This window comes from Drosophila elegans, unplaced genomic scaffold (genome assembly GCF_018152505.1).
Source record: "Drosophila elegans isolate 14027-0461.03 unplaced genomic scaffold, ASM1815250v1 contig_153, whole genome shotgun sequence".
NCBI classification, from domain to species: domain Eukaryota; kingdom Metazoa; phylum Arthropoda; class Insecta; order Diptera; family Drosophilidae; genus Drosophila; species Drosophila elegans.
The window spans coordinates 597,467-622,039 of record NW_024545518.1 but is presented as its reverse complement, the minus strand read 5'-3'; the positions used below and the strand labels follow the sequence as shown (position 1 = coordinate 622,039).

Below are 24,573 nucleotides of genomic sequence, written 5' to 3'. Positions count from 1 at the left end.
GCCAATTTCGCATGATGTTGCACTTTGTATTGAGGCATGCACCTTAATTAGAATACATTTTTTTTTGCAAATTTATCCATTTTTGCAAGTAATATTTTTCCTTAAGACTTGATCAAAAGTTATACCGTGATCATGTATGATCTCCGTAATATTCTCCTTGATGTACATTGTAGCTGTATCATGACCAAAGTTCACGCCTAATATAGCCTTGTCCATCCTGATAGCAACATCAATTTTAAGTTATACAAGTTTTCCTTTTACAAGAGCTCTAATAAAAAATTGGGTCTAATATCTGCCCCAACCCGAGGAGACGATTGACTCTACTAGTTTCATATGCTATTTTTTGAAAGTAAGGAATCTCGCTCACAAGCACAAGCAGGTGAAATATAACCACTCAAACGTAAAAGACTTTTATTTTCATCGCTTGCGATGAACAAGACGGAATGAAAATACGAAATCGATTTTGGTAGAGCACAAACCGATTGTTTCAAGAGATAGTTTGAATGGTTCAACTCTGACACTTTGGGCAATCGGTCCGAAAATAACAGATATTTTTAGATTTCAAAAACTGTTATTTGTATTTCGGGTATTTACACATAATCATAATTTTCTTAAGAGAATTAACTTGAATGCTTGCGCCTTGCACGAATTTATCCATTTTGAGACTCCATTTTAATCGCCAAATGTAGTGATGTACAACTTTTATTGCGTTTACCACTATTGATTACTATTGAATTTAAGACCTCGATAGTGTTTCTAAACCCAATTATTCGATATACCGACACCAGCATGAGAAACAAACCCAGCTCTACCAAACAGTAAACGTTGTGGATGCATTGGCTTCTCCAAGAAGACGCGCGGGTTTTCGAAGCCCAAATTGAAGAATTCAGCTTGTTGACGGACCCCCGAAGTGAAAATGATGATAACTAAAATATGATTTTTCAATAAAAGTGGTCATCTTCCACCAAGCGCTTTGAAACCCATTGCGCAAACTAAAAGCACATGCAAACCGCAATATAAACCGCAATATTTTTAAAAATATCCACCCATATCTCGTGGACCATCCTGCAAAATCATGGTCCTTCGAGGCGGATGCTACACCAACAGCCTTTTTTTGTTTAAATCCTTAAATCTTTGTGTGAATGTTACTTATATAAAACTGGATTTTCGAAAAAAAAGATTGTCTATTGGGACACGCTCTAACTTTTTGCCCCTTACCTATACCTAAAATGACATAGGAAAATTATATTAATAAATTATTTGTAAAAATAGATTTTAAAGGTCGTATATGCAAATGTGTGCTAACGAAGCCTTTGGCCATAACAAGAACATTAAATTTTGCATGAAATTCCCGTTTTTAGGATATTTGCTTACATATTCCGTCCAAACCAATCAGCAATTATAAACGATTTCTAACTGAACACAATTACGTTCGGCGATCACACATTCGAGGGCACTGAATATGCCCAGAGCCAACTCATTGCAGCGGTTAGATAGCGACTTTTTGAAGGTTCCCAAAGCAAGTACGCGTATAAATATGTTATTAGACCGCGAACTCCATGCAAAACGGTAACAAAAATATCCATGCTAATTGCTTGGATTCTCCGACGGATAAGAGAAGCATACTATGCTTAACTCTAAGCCATGCTGGATAGCATGTAGTAAACAAAGTTGCGCTTTTCAAAAAGAAAAGCCTAAACGGGGCGCATTAATTGCATAATTAGTATAACAAACCTTTAAAACGACTTAACTTCCTGAGTCAAAAACGTTTTTGTTGTCAGATTCCATTATCGTTATCGCATGGCTGGAGAAACCCTCAAGTACCTCAAAAACAATTGCACTGTCACAGTCCAGGCTAAAATACATAATTGGTGGGTGCTAAAATTCTCTAGTTTGTGATGGCATAGACCAAAATGGCGTTAATGCTCCAATCTCCCTCCACCTCACCTTCAGAAAAAAGGGGCGAAGCTGAAAACATTACTGAAGCTGAAAACATCGATGTGTGTGACGACTTACTCGCGAGCATTGCGAACAACAGCCTCTTCTGCAATTACTCAACAAGCAAACAAATTCTAGTAAAAGACTAAGCACGCTGTGTTTAATCACTACGAAGAACGGTTTTCACTTGCAGTGTTCACCCAGATCTAATCTGGCAGCTCTATCGAGTTTATTTTAAGCACTTTACTACAAGCTGAAAATCAGCTGATGATAAAATCATTTCTTTATTCCAAGCTTAAGATGTTTATTTGTTCAATTGTTTTATTTGCTGACTAGTTCTTTTCTTATATTATTTAAATGAATATGTATATGATTTCAGGTACTACGCCATTTGACATGTACTAATTTTAAAATATTTGATGAGAGGGATGTTAAGGGCAAATAAGACAGTATTAAAACCAAAAAAATTGTCAGCGACTGAAACTTGGGAGCAAGCTGATCAACTGAACAACTAAATAACTGAGCAAATAAAAAACTGAACAAATGAGCAACTGAACAAGTGAACAAGTGAGCAACTGAACAATTGAGTAGCTGAACAACTGAACAACTGAGTGAAAAAAGTGAGTTTGTTCAATCAATAAAAAGTGAGCAACTGAACTTGTTCACCAAAGTGAGCGAGTTTACCCAACACTACTATAAAGAAGCTATGAGCTCTATTGGCAGTTCATTCCCCCCATAAAAGAGTTCGCCACATGACTCGCAAATATGTAAACAGTTCCTAACTCAAGCCCCTTGTGTATAGCCAAATTCAATGATAATAACTTAACGACGATTTTTTAAATGAATCGAATATCTTTCAGTAACAAACCGCATCAAGAATTAAGCGTAGATGGCGACATAAGTACCTGCACCGAAGGTATCAGAAGAAACATCAAAATGCCAATTTTGCGATTGATGACGTTGTCATCATCAAGGATGATGCTTGTCACATCCCGGCATGTCCCTGTGCACAAAGTTTTTTTTTTTAAATCGAATACGAGCAACTACAGAGATAGTTTGTTTGAACATCCTTACAGATGAAGTATATCTCCATGTCAATATAGATTTAAAAGGGGTACGTCTACGACTTCAAACCTATTGCCAACACTGCACCCTTGGCACAAGTTGTCACTGTATTTATTTAATTATTTGATATTTTATCACTACAAGTAAAACCTATCATTTAATGTTTTTGCCGTAACGATTATGATTTTCAACACTTATTTATGCGCAAGCATATGTATATGTTGCAGCATTGATATTATTTTCCGACATTGTAATAGCGCAGCGAGTTTCGGTTTTACACGCACGAAATCCTGAACGCAACTACTGGCGTCATCCCTTCCTCTTTCTGTGCTTTCCACCGAACCACACTCGGCGACAGCGGCACAACGCTGTCGCCCCGCTAAAACGGTACTTCTTAAGCGACAACACGCATACAACCAAACAAAGCAGCGACACAACGCTGTCGCCCCGCTAAAACGGTACTTCTTAAGCGACAACACGCATACAATCAAACAAAGCACCGTTAGAGGCCGATGCAATATTACTTTACTGATGAAATTAGTCTTCTGGAATTTTCTAGAGACTGTATACCCATACACTCATACCAACATCCACACACTCTTAGTGTGCGCCGACACGGCCATCCTGACCATTACACGACCTCGGCAATTTTACCAAAAATGCTTTGTTACCATTCAACACCTTATAAAAGTTTATTCAAATATAATTTTTAATTTATCATCTAAATCTATTATTTTCATTACAAATAACATCTTCCTATTGATACAGCTCATTTTTACATTATCATTAACCACTCAGGTTTCTCAAAATATTATCTAATGCGCCACACGCCATGATCAAAACAATTGTTTTGCACTTGTGCTTACATTATTATAACAGATTTTATTATTAACTCTTAAAAACAAATGTACTGTCTCTTTCAACAGTTTATCTTTACATTATTTCAGTACTGTCTCTTTCAACAGTTTATTTTTACATTATTCAGTACTGTCTCTTTCAACAGTGTCCTTTTCAACTACTTCGTTACTGTCTCTTTCAACAGTTTCTGATTCAACTCATTTTCTTTATTACTGTCTCTTTCAACAGTTTATTTTTACATTATTTCAGTACTGTCTCTTTCAACAGTGTCTTTTTCAACTACTACATTACTGTCTCTTTCAACAGTTTCTGATTCAACTTTTTTATTACTGTCTCTTTCAACAGTTTCAGTTTCAATTACATTTAAATCCTTATTACAACTTTCAAATTCAACTGGTATTTGAGCATTTGGCATTTTTCTTATGTCATCATGAGCATATTTATATTTTCTATTATTTGTCAAAGACCTGAGCATATACCTATCCCCCTCTAATAGTTCAGTTATTTGAAACGGCCCCCTAAACTTTGGACTTAACTTTGTCTGATGCCTTTCTTCATTCTTTAACAATACGAAATCTCCAACCTTGCATCCAACAATTTTAGCCTTGTTTTTATCAAATTGCTCCTTGTTATATGTTGCTGCAGCTGAAATATTTTGACCTGCGCGTGTTCTTACTTCTGCCAAGTCGACCTCTTCTACCATATCGCAGGGTGGAAGCAACCCCAACGGGCGAGCAACTTTGCCGATAAACAATTCCAAGGGGCTTGCTTTTGTCACTCGACTAACCGTACAGTTTAAGGCTAATTGAACTTCTCCTAATGCATCTTGCCAAGATCGATTGCTAGTTTCAACGGCCGTTAATAAATTCTTTAAGGTGCTCATAATGCGTTCAACTTGACCATTAGCCCTACTTGCACCTGTCGCAATCAAATGTAAATTAATTTTTTGTTGTGAACAAAACTCACTAAATCTAGTACTGGCGAAACATCTGCCCTGATCCGCTATTATGCGATTTGGTACTCCAAATAGAGAAATAGCGGACGTGACAGCATTTATGCAATTTTCGGCATCAATTTTAAGCGAATGGGTTAAATAAACAAATTTAGTGAAAGCGTCCACCTGAACAATGATATATTCCTTCTGATCAGACTTCCCACTCAACTTTCCAGTTATGTCAATGTGAATTGTGTGCCAAGGTGTATTTACTTTTGGTATTGGATGAAGACTTACTTGAACTTTACCCGAAGAAGACTTCGACATTTTACATGTAATGCAGTTATCAACAAACTTCCGAATATACTTGGACATATTATCGAACCAGTAATAATCATAGGCCTTATCTAAAGTCTTCTCCCATCCCAAATGCATGATGGACTCATGAACTTGATTTATTACGGACCATCTAAATGGTCGAGGAACAATTGATAAGGTTCGAGTTCTACCATTTCGCTGAATTTTTCGATAAAGTATTCCTGCTCTCAATTCGTAAGTTTTAGCAATGTCCTCAGCAAGAGAATTTTCTTTCAATTTATTTACAATATTAACTATTTCCGAATCTTGACGCTGTTCGGCCAAAAGCCAATTGTCAGATATTTCCGCCAAATTTACTCGTTTTTCTAGAGTTTTGCAAGTCAATTCTGCTGAAGGCGGATTTCTTGAAAAGAAGTCAACATGAGACATTCGTTTGCCTTCTTTATATTGTATGTCAAATGTAAAGGACTGTAAATACGCCCACCATCTTTCTACCCTGGGACATAGATCCTTTTTAGTTCTTGATGCTTTAAGTGAGTTACAATCAGTGAAGACAACAAAATTTCTACCCAATAGATAATGGCGAAAATGTTTTATAGACAAAACAACAGCAAGAGTTTCTAACTCATAAGAATGATACCGTGATTCAGCCGGAGAAGCAGCCTTACTAAAATATTCAATGACATGAGACTTGTTATTGATTTTGTGTAACAAGATGGCACCGTATCCCCGAGAACTTGCATCAGTATGCAATTCGATCGGATGGTTCGGATCAAAAATTACTAAAACTGGCTTTTGTGTAAGGATAGAAATAACTTTTTGTCTAATTTCTTCATGTTCCGATTTCCAAACAAAATCATTCTTCTCCGAAGTCAAAAAATATAACGGTTTCATAAAACAGGAAAATCCTTGCATAAATTGCCTGAAGTAAGACGCTAATCCAATAAATTGGCGTAAAGCAGATACTGTCTTAGGAGGTGGCAAGGTAGTTAACGCTGTAACTTTATGCGAATTCGGGCGGATTTCACCTGCACTCACTTCATACCCCAGATATTGAACTGTTGACTTGAGAAAAGAACATTTTTTTACATTGAATGAGAATCCAGCCTCCGTGAGACAATTAAGAGTAATTTGCAACCTTTCCAAAGCCTCACTTTTTGTTGCAGCAGCCACCATTACGTCATCCATATAAACGACAACAAACGTATTTGCAAGGTCTCCAAGAGCTTGCATGACTGTGCGTTGAAATACTGAAGGTGCGTTTCTGAGCCCAAAAGGCATTGCCAAAAATTCATATTGCCCGTCTGGTGTGACAAATGCTGTACACTCTACCGATTCTTTGTGCATGGGAATTTGATAATACCCACTTGCCATGTCTAAACATGTAAAATATTTTGCTCCATAAAGTCTGGCTATCTGATCTGATATAAGTGGCAAGGGATACCTATCTGCGACTGTATTAGAATTTAATTCGCGGTAATCAACACACAAACGATGAGTGCCGTCTTTTTTGTTAACCAACATTATGGGACTGGCGTAAGGTGAGCAACTTGGTTTTATGATTTTATGTTGTAATAATTCCTTAATCTTGTCTCGTACCAATTCTCTTTCATTTGGGCTAAGCCTATATGGTCTTCTTTGAACAATTTTTCTTTGATCTACTAATTTTATTTTCATTTCACCCGAACTAACTCTAGACGACGGAATTCCATTAATAAAAGCTTTTGAATATTTTTCTAATATATCTTGTAATTTATCTCTATCTTCTCCCACAAGATCGGTATTTAATTCACAAAATTTCTCATCATTTGAACAATAATTTACAGTTTTTGATCTAACAATTTCAAATTTTCCTGGTGATATTATAACATTAAATCCAGGATACAGTACTTCTCGACCAATAACAATATCATTCTTCAAATACTCATTGTCCAAAACATGAAACAAAACTTCAATACAGTGTTGGTTAATTTTTACGTTGCTAAGTATTTGTAATGTGCTACATATGCCACCACTACCAATACCCTTCAACATCACTACATTGTTAATTCTTTTACCAACTAATTTGACACTTATCTTCTGCTTAATCAATGAGCATTCCGATCCAGAATCGAAAGTTGTTATGAACGTCTCGCCTTGATGAACCATCTCTCCTTTGGGCTCAACCACTTCGCATAGCTCCACTCTTTTCATCTGGTGTGTATCCTTGTGTTTATCCATCTTGAACTTATTGCAATGTGTTGAAATATGGCCAAGTTCACCACACTTAAAACAGGTTATGTTCACTTTTTTATGGTGAGCAAGTGCGCTCCTGTCGCTATTGTTCCAGAATGTTCCGTGAGACGAAGGATGATTTTGCTGCTGTTTAACTCGACATTCCATCATTTTGTGGCCTAATTTTCCACAAAAATGGCACTTGATTGTTGAAAGTTTCGGACGCTTTACGTCAGCTGAAGATATTTCCTCTTGCAAAGTTTTCTTTCTTTTGTTGAACGTGAATGCTTTAAGCTCGGTTTGCAACTCACTTCTGGTGCGCATATTTGAAGTAAAGGTAAGGCGCTGCAATCTGTTATCAACATGAGCCATCTTGGCAAGCGTTACCGAAACTGCAATTTCCTCCACATTCATGTCTCGCCATTTTGTGAGAAGTGTCGTCATCATACGGCTAGCATAATTAGAGAGACATTCGCCATCGGCCGGAGAATTAGCTAACATTGACAGAAACATAGCCACTGGCGTTTCTACACTGCCAAAACGCTGCATGAAGAGTTCTTTAAATTCGTCCCATGTTATGTCAGGATAACATGTTTGTGCAAGCTACTGCGACGCACTACCTTCCAACGATGCACTCAAGGCCATCACCAACGCGCTGCCTTTTATGGTATTTTCTGTCAAAATTATATTCACTGTAGAACACCACGCCGATGCGTCAGCGCCATCAAGATCCGCGTTGAATTTTGGTAGCACAATTGTTTTTTTATTTGTTGTTTCAGGTGTCGATGATTGTACAGCTTTAATAAGCTCGATCAAATTTTTATTTTGCATTTCCATTAAAATTCGCCATGGTCCATCTGATTCATTAGGCAGCGAGCCAGATCCCACTTCTGATGTTGCAGCATTGATATTATTTTCCGACATTGTAATAGCGCAGCGAGTTTCGGTTTTACACGCACGAAATCCTGAACGCAACTACTGGCGTCATCCCTTCCTCTTTCTGTGCTTTCCACCGAACCACACTCGGCGACAGCGGCACAACGCTGTCGCCCCGCTAAAACGGTACTTCTTAAGCGACAACACGCATACAACCAAACAAAGCAGCGACACAACGCTGTCGCCCCGCTAAAACGGTACTTCCTAAGCGACAACACGCATACAACCAAACAAAGCACCGTTAGAGGCCGATGCAATATTACTTTACTGATGAAATTAGTCTTCTGTATACCCATACACTCATACCAACATCCACACACTCTTAGTGTGCGCCGACATATATTTAATTGTTTATTAAAAACATGAAATATCGCTGATGCAGTAAGATCTGCATTGGTTAGAGACTGTACGCATGCACCACACCTCTTAACACAAAGATGCGTAATAGTTTTGTGCGGGTTGTTGCTGTCGCCTGGATCTGTCTTGTTTTTCTTCCAAAGATAACGCCTGTGCTTACAGCGCTGCTCACTGTCGGCGATGTTGGGTGAAGCCATTATTATCGATTGGTTCAAAGGCTGTATTTTTACCTGGAATGATTTGAGCTCTCGATTGAGGAGCAGGTCTTCTGGCAAGCGTCCCATAGTCGAGTATGGTGTGTAATGTTGGCTAAACAGATATTCGGTCATTCTTCTTAAAAAGACTTTTGTGCTTTGAACCGTTCGCTCAGCTTGTCCATTGGCCGCAGGATGAAAAGGTGCCGTTCGGATATTACGAATAGTAGCACGATCTGTAATGGTAATTCGTACGGACTCAAGAAAATTGCTCGTCTCAGCATCTGATTTGTGTGGAAGTTTATCAGTACCTTTGTTTCGGTAAATATGCCTAGAAGCAGGTTATAGTCTGTCATCAAGGTGAATTCACGGCCATAAAGATAGTTATGGAATTTGTTGACGCCGAAAATAAGCGAGACCGCCTTATGAACCGAGAGGTTAAACCGCTCTGCGTTAAACAACGTTTGTGAATAGTGCGCTATTGGTTTGACGATTCCTCCTTTCATTTAGGCCGGCCGTCAAATATGCTCTCCTGCAGCTAGTGTAGCCTAGCTCCAATCCGGTCGCTTTCATAAATTGTTTAAACCTTTATGGGCTTGTTGTTCCCAGTTCGGTGAGACTGATCAGGAAGGGGCAGCCTTTGTGATTCAATCCAGTACTGCATAGAGTCGAGCAGGAATAGAAAAGGTGTTTCACCATGTTTTCTTCCTCCTCTGATAGCATGCATGCCTACAAGCCAGTTGCGTCTAAGATGGGTCACGTGGGGCGTGTGATACGACGGTTATCCCAAATTGATATTACGTAAAGTAGAAAGTGTTATACTACTGCTTGTGTAGATCAAGTTTACGGTATTTGGGGAAACTCCGCATTTCGTTGCTTTCCATTGATTACTGCTGAGCAAGAGTGTTTTCATCTTTGCGCAGATCCCAGATTTGTTGTGGGAATTTACCGGAGAAGATGATGGCAACACCATCCGCATATGTTATGCCCTTGCATTTCCCTCCTTCTAAGTTACAAAGCAGTTTATAGACTCCGATGTTTCACAGCTGAAGAAAAAGTACGCCTCTGTTCACAAACCTGGTGTGGGTCGAGATGTCCTAAGGTGGAAGATACCATTCTGCTTATAAGCAATCTTCTGTTGATATCCACAATTGGGAGTTTAACACCCAGATATGTAACAGATTCTGTTATGACAAGAGATAGTACCTTGTTAAAAGGTTTTCCTTAAAGTTGAGTAACTTTTCAGTTGGTTGACTATTGTTTGTTAAGCTTATTCTGTGGACCTACCCTTTGAGTAGGCATGCTGTCCTGTTGAGATTAGCTTTGGGTCCTAATGTGCAGACCAAAGATCCGCTCAAATTTGTAAGGAAAAAGGATTTCCGACTTATAAGATGTCGCTTGTAAAGCTTTAGTTGCTTGAAAGATAAAGACAACTTTTGTATCCCTCCAGGTGGATGGTATCGCTCTTACCGCCAAAATGTCTAGCTCATATGCTTATATTGCGTTGTTGTTGTTTTTGAATATTGTTTTAAAGTTCTTCGAGATACAGTAATGGGTAAATATTTGGGAATTACTGATTTAATTTCATCAAATTATTAAATAAACATATACAAAAAAATTAACTTCTCCATTTTTTAGGTTTTTTAAAAAATGCTTTTTGAAATAGTAATAACTTAATAGTTCAGAATTACACATTTAATTTTATTCAAATCGGAAAACGATATCATATAGCTGCCATAGGAACGATCCAATAATTGAGACGAAAATCTTCATAGCTTCAATGTTTTTAAACAATACGCAAGTAAATCAAAATTTAAATGTTTTAAAGAACATTTCGTTTCTTAAATAGCTGCAAGTGTATATGAACTTCTTTTGCCAAAGTTTGTTTCCGTTCTTGTTTTATTTTAATCGCGTTGAAGCCTTGAGCAGCCTGTAATGGGGGACGTGATTTTTTGTTCACACTAAGAACCTTAAATTCGTGCGTGGGGAGGTGTGGGTTGTATCGACCCTTTGGAAACCTCTTTGACCTGTGGTGCCCCTTTCTTGTAAAATATTCATTTTTTCAAAATGGTGTTGGTCCGGATAATTCGCACAGTAGTGCTAATCAAGTGATTGCTAGCTTTTGCACGATTGCACGAAAGATGGCAGGTTAAGCAATCGATCGTTCCTGCACCGCTGTTAGAGGTTTGCTTATTGATCTTTCTTATTTTTAAATTTGGCCCCACAAGTTACGGATAAGAGAAAGGTAAGGCAATAAACGGAACAATAGGTTGCAATCTCCCTCTCACCCATAGTTAGTTTTCTACCCGGTCAAACTTACACCCGAGCCCGGGTTCAGATGTGTAGGTGGGGATGGGGGTGAAATGCGGCTCAACAACTCGTGTCGTCCGGTGGTTGTCTGAAAACGGGATCCATCTGACTTACAGTAGTGACAGTAGTTCTTATACTCTTGCGAGGGTATTATTATTTCAGTAAAAAGAAATATATATATATTTTTGATCAGCATCACTAGGATGAAACTTTCCCAAAAGTTCTCTATAGCTCCCTTAGTGAAAGAGTATTTTTGTATAAAGAAAAAACAACCTTCACTTCTTAAGTTCAAAATGTAATCACCACAAAGATCGTATTAAACGGCTCTGGATAGACTTACAAAGTAGCATAAACCGAGTTCGTGAAATCTTAAATATATGATAATAAGAGAAATTCTTTAGCACATAGGGGAAATATATTTAAAAATTATAACTTCGTTGTTTTTCAATTTGTTTGATTATTTTTTGAGATACAGTAAAAGTTAAATTTTCAGAATTACGGTTTCATTTTATTAAAATCAAACGATTATATCAAAAGGCTCCCATAAAACGAATTGGAAAAATATAAAATAAATACAAAAAATCCGTTAAAAATGGTCAACAAATTATTTGTTTCATGCCCGTAGAATACCGACAGTAGTTTTTTATGCTCTCTAAGAAAAGCTTGATGAAGAAAATCGGTTCTTATTTTTTGCAATCCTCTATGCCAATATGGAAAACATGGTTTTGAGAAAATGAAAATAAGGCCCCAGCAACCAGCCATCTTCCATAATTTTTAAGATCGACTTTTCATAATTTGCCAGAATTTTCTTAAAGCACATAATTAAGGATTATGACAATAAAAAAATCGATTTATTGAAACGGCTTTGGGTACCTCACCCTTTAAGAATTAAAGAGTCATAGAGACAAACCCTTTGTTCCGGCCAAAACCTATCATGCTTTTAATTTAAAAGAAAAATAAACAACATAAATGTTTTATAGGTAAAAAACTGTTCTCTTGCCGCCGTTTTTAAAGTTGGGAAGAGCGGAAATTTTTTTTTTCCATAGGAACAATCGTAAAAATAAATTTAAAAAATTATAGCTGCTGTTTTTAAATTTTTTTTTTCTTTTATATATAGTAATGGTAATTTATTTCGGACGACTATATCAAATAATAATTCGGAGCGCACAAAAAAAACAACGACCGTTCGCTTTGAAAGTCAAAGAAACTTGGGCAGCATATGTGTTTTCGATCATATTACGTCTATCGGTAAATCGATTTAAAGACTCAAATTGGGCTATTCTTTTAGAAGTTATTGAGTTAATAAGTCCTCTGCAGTCCGCTGCTCTGCAGGCACAACACTATCACACTAAATTTTGCTAGAAAACTGATAGGTAGTTCAGCATATCGACAAAGTCAGTTTTTCGCGAACCTTCCTTTTTTTTTCTCTCCGTAAGATAGGGATTGACTCAGTGTTTGCGTTGGCGTCTTTTGTTACGTCCCGTTTTTTTCGCAACAACTCCGCAGTAGCCAAGTTATTAATCGCAAGCTGCACTAAAATTATAAATTAATAAAGTAAGTTGTCAACACCATTAATACTTACCAATTGTCTTTTGTAAAAGTAAACATACTATTATAAAACGATTTTGTCGTTGCAGTGCTCCTGGAGCACACAAAATTTTTTAACAGTATTTTCCCAGAAAATGTAATCGATTATATTATAAAATTTAATACTGTGTTGTAAAGATACCTTTGTTAGGATGCTCTCTGGCCGAGGTACAGATCTCAGACAGATCCAGAAGTCCTTTACATTTGTAAATCACCGAAACACCGGACTGAAGAGTTTCATTCAACAAGTGAATGAGTCGTTTGGGGGTCACAGCGAAGGTTCTTATGGATGTCGTCAGAGAGAGTTTACGGAGTTGATCGCATCGTGTCCTGTTCCGGAGTTAAAAATCCAACGGGCTAGAGCGAGGCCGAACCGGGAGGAAAAATTTTGCGGGCGTCTAAGCCTCGTATTAGAGTCGTAAAATTCACCGGGCTAGACCTTCGGGCGAGGCCCAGCCGGGAAAACGTGCGGGTCGTGCATGCACTACGGGGAGGAAAACTAGGGTATTAACCCAGACGGGACGGGTGTCCACTTAAGGGTCGCATGCAATACGAGGAGGAAACTACTGATCAACTACGAATAAAATCACAAACGAGAGATTCCACTTTCACACATTTCTTTATTTTCATAGATTTTATTCATTTAATATCCTCCTACGAGTCCACTTCACCGTCTTTTCTTGAGGGAGAGGAATATTATATACACTAACCCTGGAGCACTTATCAATCCACTTGTTTGTTTTTGTAGCGTGCAGTCGCGCGATCGCGGCGTGGTACCTCGAATTTCACGAAAAATTACCGCGGGAAACGCGTTTGCCCGTGTTACCATTGCTACACAAGAGGCAGGAAACTCTCACGTTGTGTGACCACCTTCCCCAAGCTCGCGTTTACTTAGCTTCGGGATTTGTGGTATATTCCTTACATTCTAGTATTTTCTATGACCATGCTAAACATCGGCTAGCGTTGCCACTCGGGTTTGGAACTTAGCTATGACTTAATGTTCTGTCTCAACTTAATATTTATTATTCATAATATGTCGTTTACGACTACAACCTTACATACTACTAATAATTGTAACGTACACCTTCTAGGTGTGTACGTTACAACTTTAAGCTAAATTCGCCTTTAAACCTGATCAAATCTAAAAAAAAAAACACATCTTAACGAGGTGAAAAAGTCGGGACGATCGCACCTCTAACATACAAGATATCTGATATTAAAATTTTATTACGAAAAATTAACAAGCATTCGACTAAATAAATACACTTTTTAAATGTTCCCAATCGGACCACTTAATTCAGGTATTTTTCCTATACAGGCATTTTTTATCTCAGCGTGCCAAATGGGAACATTTAAAAACTGGATCCACTTCCAATAGCCCCATAATCAATTGAATTATACCGTTTGGATGATATTTAGATTATCTTCTCAAACCCGCAATAATCTTTTTTTATTGGGTTGCTCAGAAATAATTATTGTTCTTCAGTTTTATTATATTTATCAAAAATTAATCATTATTTGTAAGCAAAAAAATATCTCTCAGAAATAATGATCATTTTGCAAACAATATTATTTCGCTTAAAAATATCACTCAAAACTCGATTGCAGCCATTCTATACGGAATTATTACAAGATTGAATGTGTACTTGTAGAGGTTAACCCACGGAGTACATATACATGATATAAAAAGTAGTTGCATTTTTTCAAAATATTTGATTTCATATTAGTTTGCTTAAATTAGGAATAGATTTAAATTTAATTTCTAGAAAATAATTAATATTTTAAAAATATTAAGTGAAAATGTTTCTTCTTTTAACCTGAAACCTTTTTTTTTATAACATTTTCCCCATCAAAATGATGGTGCATACTTTTAGGAGGAAATTCTGGCCAGGGCAGCTTAAACTGCTCTTAACTCTCCTTCTCTCTCATTGCTCTTTTAGTTTTTGTTGCATAATAACTTTTGAAAATATTCATGCAGAACAACTTTTAATACACCAAAAGTTGAAGCTATGTACGTAAAAAGTTAAACAAAAATGGGCTCTAAATATTTTTAAAATTAGCAAAAAGTAAAAAAAAAAATATAAACCAGAATTTTTATTTATGCACAACCACCACAAAGAATTAAAGACACATTTGTTCAGATTATTTTAGATTTTCTTATATGTCTCGTTATTGTCATGCTATTGTTCTCTTGCGATTGATTCTAAGCCAGCAGCGGAGAGGCCAGCCCTTATGTAGCTATGTACATAAGTCAGCGCCAACGGACGGTAGCTGCCGCAGAGATGATGTGTTATGTTCAATTGGTGACAGATCAGTCGCGCATGCCAGACATGCCAACTCGGCTTTTTCAGGTCCCATGTATTCATGTGTGGTTATATTACCGGGTACTTGGGGCATTGCTTAAGACTTATATTGAAATATAAACATTATGGCCAAGTGCTATATTATTTATGCATAACACTGATTACAGTGTGCGTTCGTATGTGACACGGAAAAATTATCATTTTCAGATATACCAAAACAAATGTTTATAGTTACGATCGAACCATCACAGCAGATTTTCAACTCTGCGGCTACATATAGTAGTCTCCTATGCACACGCTCTTGGTGCGCATCGTCAATACATGTGCTGCCGTCTAAAGTGTTCAACAACAAGAAAGGAAGCAAACTTTGGCAAGCCGAAGTTTATATACCCTTGCAGCTATTGCAAGAATTAAATATGATATATTCGTCCGATTTTGATGAAATTTAAACCGTAATTCTGAAATATTTAACCATTATTATACTAATAACTAATAGAAAAATTTAAAAACAGCAAAGTTATAATTTTTTTTGTATTTTTTTCCGATTTTAAACTGTAATTCTGAAATATTTAACTATTACTATATGTTCCGACTTATATACTACCTGCAATAGAAATACAACTTTTGGGAAAGTTTTATGCAGATAGCTTTAAAACTGAGAGACTAGTTTGCGTATCCGTTTCGGACAGACGGACATGGCTAGCGGGACTCGGCTAGTGATGCTGATCAAGAATATATATACTTTATAGGGTCGGAAATGTCCCCTTCACTGCGTTGCAAACTTCTGACTGAAATTATAATACCCTCTGCAAGGGTATAAAAATAAATGGTTACCTTTAAGACCTTTATATATTAAGCTTTCATAAGCACTAACAACTCTTATATCGTCCAATCTATCATTTTACTCAATTGTTTTATTTTTAAATATTACAGGCAGTCTGTTCAAGACATGGCTTGGCTATTGGAGCAAAGACCATATTAATAACGAAAACCGTAATGGCTATTACAGCACCACTCTCTTATCCAGTTTCGCGTATTCTTGATAAGTTGTTAGGGGAAGAAATTGGAAATGTTTACAACCGAGAACGTTTAAAAGAACTGGTTCGAGTGAGTAAATTTTTTTTTTTTTTTGTTTAATCTGATTAATTATTTATATAAATTTATTATTTAGGTTACTAACGATGTAAACGATCTCGATAAAAATGAGGTAAACATCATATCTGGAGCTCTAGAACTACGCAAAAAAACTGTTGCTGATGTAATGACGCATATAAATGATGCTTTTATGCTGTCACTAGATTCATTACTTGATTTTGAAACAGTGTCGGAAATTATGAATTCTGGTTATTCTCGTATTCCGGTATACGATGGCGACAGAAAAAACATTGTGACGTTGCTTTACATCAAAGATTTGGCATTTGTTGATACCGATGATAACACGCCTTTAAAAACGCTATGCGAATTTTACCAAAATCCAGTTCATTTCGTTTTTGAAGACTATACTTTAGACATTATGTTTAATCAATTTAAAGAAGGAACGATAGGGCACATCGCCTTTGTTCACCGCGTAAATAATGAGGGCGATGGAGACCCTTTTTATGAAACTGTCGGCTTAGTTACTTTGGAAGATGTAATTGAAGAATTGATTCAAGCTGAAATCGTCGATGAAACCGATGTTTTTGTTGATAACCGGACAAAAACCAAACGGAACCGATATAAAAAAGCAGACTTTTCTGCGTTTGCTGAACGCCGTGAAGTGCAAACCGTTCGGATTTCTCCTCAATTAACATTGGCTACTTTTCAGTACTTAACCACTGGTAACTTATATTTTAATTTATCAACCCAAAAACTTGACTATAACAAAACGATTTTTAGCTGTCGATGCTTTTAAAAAGGATGTAATTTCGGAACCCATTTTGCGAAGATTACTTAATCAAGACGTTTTTCACAATGTAAAAACAAAAGGAAAAAGTAAGGACGACCCAAGCCTTTATATTTTCACTCAAGGAAAAGCTGTCGACTTTTTTGTACTTATATTGGAGGGTCGAGTGGAAGTAACAATTGGCAAGGAAGCCCTTATGTTTGAAAGTGGCCCTTTCACCTATTTTGGAACACAGGCACTAGTGCCAAATGTTGTCATCGGTGAGTTTTTAAATTTAAATATTCTTTCAATTTTAAGTAGAATGAAAGTCGGAACGTGCTAAACCTGCCGACTTTATAATATAGTTCCCCAAGAAACAATCGGAAAAATAAAATTAAAAAAATATAATAACTATGCATACGCAGTGCCAGTTTATTTTAAAATGTGACAACGCCCATATAACATACACCGTCCAATATCCGACCTATCAGTTTTTTTTTGTGGAATTTTCTCTCCTAGGGGACTGACAAGTTATAAAATCTTAAATATATAAATTTACTTGATGCCCATTAAAATTATCATTCGGTTTAATTGTGGCTTAATAGTTACCAGGCTACAATTTGTTTACGGAATGTTTAGATCGCTCCAGGGCTATGCGGATATAGTTCCTAGCACTTTCGACTGTGGTCTTTGAATCAGCTCTATATTACTGTGTTGCTATATGTCTAAACAGTGTTGTAGTGTCTTACTCTAACCGAAGTGGAGTCGGGACTTATGTTTTATTTGTTCACACTTCGCTTCTATGTATTTCCTCCGAGATATACGACTTATTTTGTAGATGGTATCAATATGTTGTTAATTGATAATTGTGGACCATTTTTTTTGTTAAATAATCACTCGTTCACTCTTATACGTGAATAAGATAACCATTTCTACAATGGGGTAGGTGAGCAGCTAATAATGATGATGCCGTAAGTGGACATTTTGAGCAACTTAAGGTGTTCATGGGTATATCTGCCGTGTATAGGAAGTAAAGACTGTGTCCGAGGACGCTGCCTTGTGCCTTGTGGAAAGTGACCAAATTTATTAATGGTGAACTGATATACTTTTATATTTTAGCGAATTAATTTTTTTTTTGGTTAAGAATAAGTGGTCAGATGACAAGTAAGATAGACTTTCTGCATCTTTGATTCCTATATTATATTTTGCTGTTTATTTAATTTAATTTAATTTATTTGTTTTGCTATCCCAGACTACGTCTTTTCAGATTCATCGATCACTTTGTGATTGTTACCTTAAAACTTAAATACTCTGAGAATCGTACAATAAAACTTAAATACTAGAAGTACAATTACATTAAATTACGTTACAATAACAATACTCATTTTAACATTTACAGATTAATACATTTACTAGGTTTTGGTGATATGGGTAACATAAAGAAATGAATGAAACAAAAGGAGATTAACATTAAAAACAATAAATTAAAATATAAGTAATATAAGTATTTAAATTAGCTTCTGCCCTTTAAAAAGTTCGCTTTTAAAGTTGTTTGGGAGGTTATTCCAACAGCCTGTATGAAAAAGTGTTTTTCCGTCATCGCCAATTTTAATCTTTTGCAGACAATGTTGTTTGTTCTAGCAGACGAAGCCAGTTGCTTATGTTCAATTAAGTACTGCGACTCTTTTTTAGTCAGAAGTTTATGCAGAAATAAGATGTTTTTTAACTTAATCCATGACTCAAGGCTTAGTTCAAAAATTTTATTTGAGTAACATGTTATGTGCGCCCTGCGGTTTAAATTAAAAAAATATCGCGCAATTGAGTTGAAGGCAACTTTTAGTGTTCTCATGCTTATGGCGTCACAGGAACCAAATACTTCAATACCGTAAAACAACGTTGGAATTATGCAGGTTTTCGCTACAAGCATCCTGATATTCTGTGGTATAAGGTTTCTGGATATGGAAAGCTGGCTGAGCATGCCATATGCTTCACATGCTCATCCCAAGTTAAGGTGGAATTAATTTCTATTCCCAGATTTGTGGCTCGTTTAACAAACTCTATTACAATATTTTTTACCTCAATCTTTGGAAGACAGCTAGAGTCAATTGATTTTTTATGAATTAGTATGCATTTTGACTTGGATGGATTGAGCCTTAACCCGATCGCATCAGCCGAATCATTTATTTGTTTAATTTCATTGTTGCTAATTCTAATACACTCACTAATTTGACTTAGGGGACGGCTAATATATAACATCATCTGCACATCACATACAGAAATACATTTAGGGAGATCATTTAAATATAACGAGAAAAGCTGTGGACCTAAAACTGAGCCTTGTGGGACTCCTTGTGTAAGAGGCAGAAAGGAAGATTTTAGCGACCCGGATACGACGGTCTGCACCTTGTTTGTGAGATATGTTCGGATGAGGTTTGAAGATAAATTGTACAGTGTGCGAATCTTTGTGCAGAGTATTTCGTGGTTTATCGAGTCAAATGCTTCGCTAAAGTCAAGAAGTGTTAGGAGGGTTACTTTGCTGTCATCGATTTTTTAGCGAATGTCTTCGGATATCTTTAAAATGGCAGTTGTACAACTTCTTTGTTTTTTTGAAACCTGATTGCTTACAACTTAGAAGATTATTGTTCTCCAGGTGAGTATGCATCTGCAGGGCAACTAATTGCCCAAAAGACTTTGCAAGGAAAGGCAATATTGAAATTGGTCTAAATTCATTTTTAGAGTTCGGGACGGGCAAAATTTTAGCAATTTTCCAGCAATCAGGAAACATTGACGTGGTAAAAACTGTATTAAAAATATGGGTAATATAACAAATGAGTTTTGGGAGCAACATTTTCATAAATTTGGAACTAACATTATCTAGACCTTCTGCATTTGATTTTACTTTAAGTATTCATTCAAGGACATCACATGGATGTACACACATAAAGCTAAAAATAATATCACAGGATGTTCTTGAGTTCAGGTACAAATTATGTGTAGGAATGACGGAAGGAACCACTGAAAATTTCTTATTAAGGGCGTCTACATCAATCTACGTCATAGCATTTTGTTTTTCTATGCCTAGGCTTCTCAAATCCTTCCAAACTTGACCAGGAGTCTCTGCATTAGCAAATTTATCATTATAAAATCTACGTTTGGAGGAAGAGATCGAGTTTGTGACTAAGTTTCTCAGTCGTTTAAAAATTATGTGCAGGCTTTCAGTTTTATACCTTTTCCAGCGTTTGTAGGCATTATCCCGCAGGCGAATTTGTTTATTTAATTTCCAAATTAAACCATGGCTGTACGGCAGGTGTTTGTGTTTTTGTTCTCTATGGAACACAGTGTTCAAATAACCGCTGAATGTTGGAGTTAAATAACAGAAGTTGATCCTGTGGCGAAGTCAAGTCATAAATATTTGTCCAGTCATAATTGTCAAATTCAGTAAGTAGGTTGTTGAGATTGTTTGATTTAAAGTGTTGAATTGTCAGAAATAAAATCATGTGTCATAAATATCAAGTCATGTTTAGAGAACGCTGGCACATACAACTAGTCATAGAGAAGGATTTTTGACGGTTCACTAACAGAGAGCTACAGGTACTTGTGAAATGCGTAGGTAGTTGGCAGCTTACCAAGCTTTGGCCTAGAGAGTTAAAGTCATTTCGTACACTTTGTTCTCTGATCATATTGTTGTTAAGATCTCCAGCCAGGATTACGTTTTCGTACGCCACAGATATGTCTGATACGGACTCTAAGAGATCAGTATATTCGGTCATTCGATGGGGTCTATAAATACAACAAATTAACATTTTTGACTTGAAACTAGGATCTACGACTTCCAGAAACAAATATTCAACTCTACGTAGCCATCAGATTCAAAAGGGACGTCACTGTAGCCACTTACAAACCATGTTTCTGAAACACACACTATATCAACATTTGATCCTACAAAAAATTCCCTAAACTCATCGATTTTTCTGACAAAACTTTGAGCATTTATGTGGACAATCTTCAGACCAACTTTTTGTTTACACAGAATTCTCAGCAGACTGCTCGCTGTTGCATTATTTGTACTGACCTGCATTATAATAAGGTAAGGTAAAATGGGAAACGCACATATGAATTGAGAAGGCACAAGCTAGATTTGAACGAAAAAAGATTACTATTTTGGGCAGAACGAGGGGTAACTTCGGCAACCAGTGCGCTGGATCCAGAGGGGGAAGAGCAGACTCAGCAGCCGTGATCGCTGGGAGCTCATCAAGCTGCCGGATAATGTAAATGTCTCCTCTGACACTGCACTTCACGTGCACAATTCCACGGCGCGTAAAAACAGCAGTAAGAGATTTCTGCTGTTTCAAACGCATGGCTTCTTTAAATATAAGGAAATTATCTCTCGAGAGCTGCTCATTAACGTAGAGAGCGGCCGGCGAGTCAAAGCCCAACAGGTTTATGCTCAGTGGCTGTTTTGTTGTTCGTCGGAAATCAGCCAGTGCGCGAAGAAGGGAAACTTTTTCCCTAGTAGTTTCCAATTTTATCAGAATTGGCGGGTCAACTAGTGAATTTTGCAATTTTTCGGACCCTAAAAAGGAGGAGTCGGAACAAGGTTTGCCGCAAGGCAGAGCTTGTTAAACAGCGGCCTTAGTTTCTCTCCTTCCACAAAAGGAACGCCATGCATACACAGTGCGCACGCCTCGCTTTCGGCACGCTGTGCGTCAAGCTTACCTTGCACCGTGCCAATTTGGGATTTTAGGGAGCGCAGCTCATCAACCTCCTGTTGCTCCAGCTGCAACATACGATCGGCCATCTGCTTCATCTCCGTGGTGACACCCAAGAGCCGTTCCTGCAGCACCTCAAGCATCCTCTCCTCGACCTCACGGATGGTAGACTTGATCAGCTGGGCCTGTTCATCGAAACGGCTATTCATTGCCGCGATAACCATTGGTGAGGCAGTGTCATTGGCAGCGTCAGAGGGTTACCGAGTTACCGCTGATGTCTTCCCGATGACATCACCTCCACCCAAAACCCCCTCGGGCATTGTCCCACTAACGGCGATGCCGTTCAACCCGGACATAGGATCGCCAACGCAGCGGTTTCTGGATGCCGGATCGTGTAAACAACTGGGTCTCGGGCATCCGGCCGAAACCGCTGACCTAGGAGATTTCGCAAACTCAACATATGTACCCCACCCGCAAACGAAGCTCTCATTGTACTTGAAACCAGAAATAAAAATCAGTCTTAGAGCGACACTTGGAAGTATAAGTCTTTCATTCTCGAAACCTCCTAACTCGACAGCCTACACCAGGCAGATCCGACCTCTAATTACACCAGCCAGATCCGACCTCTAATCTACACCAGCCAGATCCGGCCTTCGACTATAATTGGCGCAGCCGGTTTTTAAAAGAACCAAGGATGAAATTCAGCGAGATCATCATAGTAGTTACTATGTAATAATTCGGGTAAGCCAAGGGGCAAAGTAAAATAAAATATACCAGTGGAAATGAAAGTGCAAACATTTATGTGTGCCCACAAAGAAATGTGGATAATAAAGAAAATATATATATTTGAACAAAATTTTTCTCAACGATCTGAGTCAACGAGTTAGTGACGGTTAACAAAAATGTATAAAAAATACCCATTTGGTGTTTATCAATTGTTGACCAGCACAGTATACACTGTACATTAAATGTGGTTATCTCAATCTATCTAAATGTGGCCATCTAAATCAAACTATGTATCTATACGAATTGTGACCATCAATCGCTGATCGGCACAAAATGCATCGCGCATTGTTATAGATATATAAAACGACATGTTAAAATAAAAAATATATATAAATAAAATTTTACACAAGACAAATTTTTATTATATAACTATACCAATTGTGACCATCAATCGCTGATTGGCACAAAATGCATCGCGCATTATTATAGATATATAAAACGACATGTTTAAAAGAAGTGTAAATAGAGATTTTTATACACATTTTTATTATATATCTATATCAATTGTGACCATCAATCGCTGATCGGCACAAAATGCATCGCGCATTATTATAGATATATAAAACGATATGCTTAAAAGAAATATAAATAAAGATTTTTATACACATTTATATAAAAATATATCTATATCAATTGTGACCATCAATCACTGATCGGCACAAAATGCATCGCGCATTATTACAGATATATAAAACGACATGCTTAAAAGAAATATAAATAAAGATTTTTATACACATTTTTATTATATATCTGTATCAATTGTGACCATCAATTGCTGATCGGCACAAAATGCATCGCGCATTTCTACAGATATGTACAACCTAAAATACTCCAAGTAAAACGTACACTGAAAATTTGATTTTCACACCCACATCATCAAAAGCTAAAAAAAAAAAAAATAAACAGCTACAATGCTGCAGAAAAGAATACAAACTCGTCGATGAAATCGTTGAAAGGAAAAAAAAGCCCTAAACTACTTACATTGTTGGCATTTCAACTATAATTTAAGAGTAAAATCAAATAACAATTTGCAAAAGAAGCACACAGTAATCTTAGTAATCATTGCCTCACCAACGGATTGAATAATTACTTTGCCCCATGGTCACCATAAAAAAAAAAGTTAACACACACACACTAATTATGTCAGTTTTACAGATTCTCAGCGTAATACAACGACACAAATTTCCGTAACTATTAGCATAGACTAAGCCATACACCCGTATATATATTTACACGTAAAATTACCTATATACAAGAAAAAATATATATATTTATTTTTTTAATTACACATACGACATTTACACAAACGTTTTCTTATTAAGTTAGCTACACGAGAAAATATAGATAATACGATTTTTTTTCCTTTTCCACACAATTTATAATTTTACACCTCTCCTTTTAAAGCACATAATATCTACCAAAACATATAATTCCAAAATTCACATATATATCTCCTAAATCTTTAATTACGCAAATACGTATTTTCCCCACATAATGTCAAGGAAAACAATAGTAGAGAAAACTAGAACTAGACTAGGTCTCAGGAATAGTACTAGCCTACCCAATATTAGGGAAGAAGAAATTATAATCATGGATTCGGGAAACGCATCGGGCTCTAGGACCACTAGCCCCACTGATAGTGCCACTAACAATATAGGAAATGCTAGTACCATTCTAAACACTTCATCAACCACAACCCTAAATACCACTCTTAACCCAACCGATATATTAGCCTTCGTCAAACAATTGCCTACTTGCGAAGGGACCCCAGGTACCCTCCAGAAATTTATTGTAAGCGTTGAGGAAATTATTATGCTAATAAGGGGAACGGACCAGACCCCGTACGGACAATTACTACTAAGAACCTTGAGAAACAAAATTATAGGAAAAGCGGACGAGACCCTGAATATCTTGGACACCAAGCTAGAACGGGACAGTATCAGGGAAAATCTGAAGCGTATGTATGCCTGCAAAAAGACAGAACCAATACTCATCGCCGAAATTCAGAACCTTCCCGCTAGTTTGACCCTGGGTAAATTATTTTTCGAAATCACAAGACTCCGTAGCGAACTTTTGTCACTCCCCGCAGACCCAGACCACGGTGTAAGTGCAGCATCAAAAAGAGCTCTTTATGATGGAATTTGCCTTAACGCCTTCCTCGTCGGGCTACGAGACCCACTCAGAACGGTCATTCGAGCCCGGA

General features: G+C 37.0%; 1 protein-coding gene and 1 long non-coding RNA gene across 3 annotated transcripts in view; one reads left to right on the top strand and one right to left on the bottom strand.

Annotated features, from left to right (window-relative positions):
- The window catches only part of LOC108134810 (unextended protein), an 88,867-nt gene that overhangs the window by 41,817 nt on the left and 22,477 nt on the right, over positions 1-24,573 (top strand). The window contains exons 5-7 of the mRNA XM_041707195.1: positions 15,948-16,121; positions 16,186-16,831; positions 16,890-17,156. Coding sequence (XP_041563129.1) covers positions 15,948-16,121; positions 16,186-16,831; positions 16,890-17,156 — 1,087 coding nt within the window. The remainder of the gene's footprint in view (positions 1-15,947; positions 16,122-16,185; positions 16,832-16,889; positions 17,157-24,573) is intronic.
- On the bottom strand, positions 8,602-10,341 carry LOC121466792. 2 transcript variants are annotated; one of them, XR_005976981.1, is made up of 3 exons: positions 9,126-10,334; positions 8,851-9,050; positions 8,602-8,791 (listed from the first exon to the last, which is right to left on the bottom strand). It is a non-coding gene; the product is annotated as an uncharacterized LOC121466792 (long non-coding RNA). The 2 variants fall into 2 exon arrangements; XR_005976980.1 differs by having other exon boundaries at positions 8,851-10,341.